Raw genomic sequence first — 4,139 nt, 5'->3', positions numbered from 1 at the left:
ACCAACTCGGCAGGAGACATGTATGCTGACCATTTGTCAGCTCCCCTACTTACCCAAGGACTAGCTTTCTGGGACAGCTCAATTTCCCTTGAGGGTCAGACAAAATTCTTCCAAAGGAGAAGGTCCAGAAAGAAAGATTTTAGTCCAGAGGACCATTCCTTTTGGTCTCAGTTCCTCTGTTGTCTCCTCCCACTTCTCTTCCTCCTCTTCTCCCCTCTCCTCCCCAATAGTGTATAAGTTCCTATAACTGAGTGTATTTGGTACCCCAAAATTGTAGAACACTATAAAGTGCTTCTGAATATATAGTGACAAAAAACTAATTCAAGATGCTTAATTATCCCAAGGTGTTCTGGTAGCATTCAATCCCGTTGTGCTATGTGAATTCATGGTGGCTTTGATTTAGAATATGAATGAGTATTACACATGCCATCATGTCACACAGTGTTAGGAAATACTACCTAGTATAAACCATCTGAGACCAGACTCAAACTAATATATATCAAACACTGTGCATTACCATGTTTTTAGTGTACAGACAAAAGTTTTCTACTCTTATAAAAATAATATTTTCCCATCATCATTCCTCAACGTGGAAGTGGGAAATTAGTATATTTTTGGATTATATTGTGTTAGAATGTCTGATTTAAAAAAAAAAAACTTTTGTTTAATGCACTGATCTAGATTTCAAGAGAATTATTAGCAGAACATTTTCTTGGGATTAGGACAGAATTTCTAAATAGTTCTAAACCTACTTCAGCAATTTTGTCTCAAGTATTTATACAAAATAGCATCCTCAGAATTGTAAAATCAAAGTATTGATCAGCTGAAGTAAGAAGCATTTAAGATGCTATATATTCTAAAGCAGCAAATATTAAGCCACAATTTTATTCTTTTTATGAAAATAATATACATGTATTTTGTTAATGGACAAACTTGCTTTTGTTTTTAATAAATAATAAAATGTATATGTACATTAAAGAATTATTTTAAAATAATTCTTTTTATCATTTTAAATTATTAAATGGTTTATTTGCATATCTACATTTTAAATGACAATTAAAAAATGTTCTGTGTTCGCAGCCTTCGCCACGCCGCCTCTCTCACGCCAGCGCCGCCTCTCGCTCGCCGAGCTCCAGCCGAAGCAGAAGGGGGGTAAGTAAGGAGGTGCCCATACCATGGCTCATACAAAGCAGACTGCCCGCAAATCCACCGGTGGTAAAGCACCCAGGAAACAACTGGCTACAAAAGCCGCTCTCAAGAGTGCGCCCTCTACTGGAGGGGTGAAGAAACCTCATAGTTACAGGCCTGGTACTGTGGCACTCCGTGAAATCAGACGCTATCAGAAGTCTACTGAACTTGTGATTCACAAGCTCCCCTTTCAGCGTCTGGTGCGAGAAATTGCTCAGGACTTCAAAACAGATCTGCGCTTCCAGAGTGCAGCTATTGGTGCTTTGCAGGAGGCAAGTGAGGCCTATCTGGTTGGCCTTTTTGAAGATACCAACCTGTGTGCTATCCATGCCAAACGTGTAACAATTATGCCAAAAGATATCCAGCTAGCACGCCGCATACGCGGAGAACGTGCTTAAAAGTCCACTATAAGGGGAAACATTTCATTCTCAAAAAAAATTTTTTTTCCTCTTCTTCCTGTAATCAGTAGTTCTGAATGTTAGATATTTTTTCCATGGGGTCAAAGGTACCTAAGTATATGATTGGAAACATAGGGGACAGAATCAGGTATTGGCAGTTTCTCCATGTTCATTTGTGTGTGAATTTTTAATATAAATGCAAGATGTAAAGCATTAATGCAAGCAAAATGTTTCAGTGAACACATTTCAACAGTTCAACTTTATAACAATTATAAATAAACCTGTTAAAATTTTCTGGAAAAAAAAATGTTCCACTAGATGTCTAAGCAGGTAAATGTGCTTGCTGAACATACCTGGTGACCATGGCTCAAGTCCAGAAATACATGTAAAAAAGATGTAAATGTTGGGTTCTATTTATATTTCCTTCACTACTTCCATGATATGGGAGACAGATAACAGAAGAATAGCCCACAAACTCATGGCCAACTTGTTGCAAGTACACAGAGAAGCAGAAACAACAAGAGGAAACTACTTCAACCAGAGGAAGGAGAGAATTTATTCCTGAAAGTTTTCCTCTGACTTCCATAGGCACACTAGTGCATATACATACCCACTCATGTACAGGCACACGTACACACACATGCACAGATACACTAATACTGTTACAACAACAACTACTACTACTACTAGACTCTTTCTAGTAGAATCTTAGGATTCTATTTTTAAGGAATACTAGATACCTGCATTGATAATAGTGCATATTGCTCTTAGCCATTGCTGTTATCAAAGCCATAGATAGCTTTCTGTTCTTCGAGCATGGATCATCTTTCTTTTTTAAGATAGGAGTCCATAGATTTTCTGTTCTGTTACTTTCCTTCATTCTTCCCTCATTTCCTCTGTTTCATCCTTCCTCTGATTCCCTTCTTCCTTTTTTCAGTTCCTTGACCTTGGCATCTAGTAAGGCATCTCACTTGATCCATCAGAGAAAGTAAGTGAGGGCAATAGAGAATACATGAAACAGAAAAATTATCAAAACTTCCGTAAACTTCCAAAACAGAGGAGACCTATCTCATCAACCTTCCTCTTCTGCTCCTGAGCAGCAAATGACCAATGAAGGTCAAACTGACCTAGGGTAGATTATACAAAGGCAGAGCAAACAAGGGGTGGCAATTACCCAAGCCTTCTTATTGTCTTCCTTCCCTCCTTTCACTTAACTGCTTTCCCTGTGAATTGGGGATCATCAGCTAATTCAACCATCCATCTATTCACTTCTTTTCTGAAGACTTATTGTAGTTCATGTGACACTTCAAGCCCTCTGTCATTCCCCCGTACCTACTTAAATTATCTGTCCTTCTCTATGGAACACCCAAGAATCCCTTTTTCCATCAGCTCACTTGTTCAGCCTCACTTTCTATTAAGATATCATCTAATAATTTTAACATCTAGATACATATGCCCTTATATTGCCCTCTCTTTTAAATCTGGCTTTCCCTAAGACCAACAAACCTTAAGAAAAGTGAAAAGGAGTAGTTTCTATTGTGAGTCATAGGAAATATTAGGTCTTTTGCCTTCGTCTTCTTGGTTTCTCACTTTGGGAAACTTTTATACCACACACACAAGTTTATTTAACACAAATGAACCCCAGCTTTATCCATCTAGTATGTGAGCCAATTGGGAATTGATAGGACTGTAAAATAAACCTTTAAATGACTGTAACTCCAATGGACATGATCTCTCAGCCAAAAACACCAACAGAATCAGTTCAAGTATTCCTGATTCAGACACATGAAACTAAATACTGAAACCATGAAAGCATGTAATATTGTGTAACTCACTGCATAATCTTTAAGATTCAAGTACAATTATGGTGAAAATGGAAAAAACATTACTACTACTAGTAGTAATAGTAGTAGTAGTCAAACTTTAATGGAAAAATGGAAAAAAACATTACTACTACTAGTAGTAGTAATCATATAAACAGAACCCAACATTTACATCTTTTTTACATGTATTTCTGGGCTTGAACCATGGTCACCAGCTATGTTCAACATTTACCTGCTTAGACATCTAGACTCTAGAACATTTTTAATTGTCATTTAAAATGTAGGTATGCAAATAAACCATTTAATAATTTAAGATGATAGAGAATTATTTTAAAATAATTCTTTAATGTACATATATATTTTATCATTTATTAAAAACAAAAGCAAGTTTGTCCATTAACAAAATACATGTATATTATTTTCATAAAAAGAATAAAATTGTGGCTTAATATTTGCTGCTTTAGAACTTTAATGGAAAATGGAAAAAACATTATCACTAGTAGTAGTAGTAGTAGTCAAACTTTAAAAATTCTCCAGTCAAAAGGGATTGTGAGTATAAAAAAATTAAAAAACCCTTGTTTAATTGATTTCTACTTGTTTATATTTACTAAGAATATTGTTACCTACTATTTTCTAAGAATTATTAAAAAAACAATCCTGATAATGTTAAGTGTATGAATCTTATTTGATTTGTCAAATTTCAGCTGGTAGTTATTCACAAGTTACAAAG

The 4,139-nt window shown here is 35.7% G+C and overlaps 1 protein-coding gene across 1 annotated transcript; it reads left to right on the top strand.

The window, feature by feature from the left end:
* The first annotated feature begins 1,122 nt into the window (after positions 1-1,122).
* Positions 1,123-1,609, top strand: LOC116096148 (histone H3.3-like). Its single transcript, XM_031377668.1, has one exon. It carries the CDS (start codon positions 1,176-1,178, stop codon positions 1,584-1,586), a length of 411 nt encoding a protein of 136 aa, XP_031233528.1. The 5' UTR covers positions 1,123-1,175; the 3' UTR covers positions 1,587-1,609.
* The last annotated feature ends 2,530 nt before the right edge of the window (positions 1,610-4,139 follow it).

This window comes from Mastomys coucha, unplaced genomic scaffold (genome assembly GCF_008632895.1).
Source record: "Mastomys coucha isolate ucsf_1 unplaced genomic scaffold, UCSF_Mcou_1 pScaffold18, whole genome shotgun sequence".
Classification (NCBI taxonomy): Eukaryota; Metazoa; Chordata; class Mammalia; order Rodentia; family Muridae; genus Mastomys; species Mastomys coucha.
This window is presented reverse-complemented; position numbering and strand designations above follow the sequence as displayed.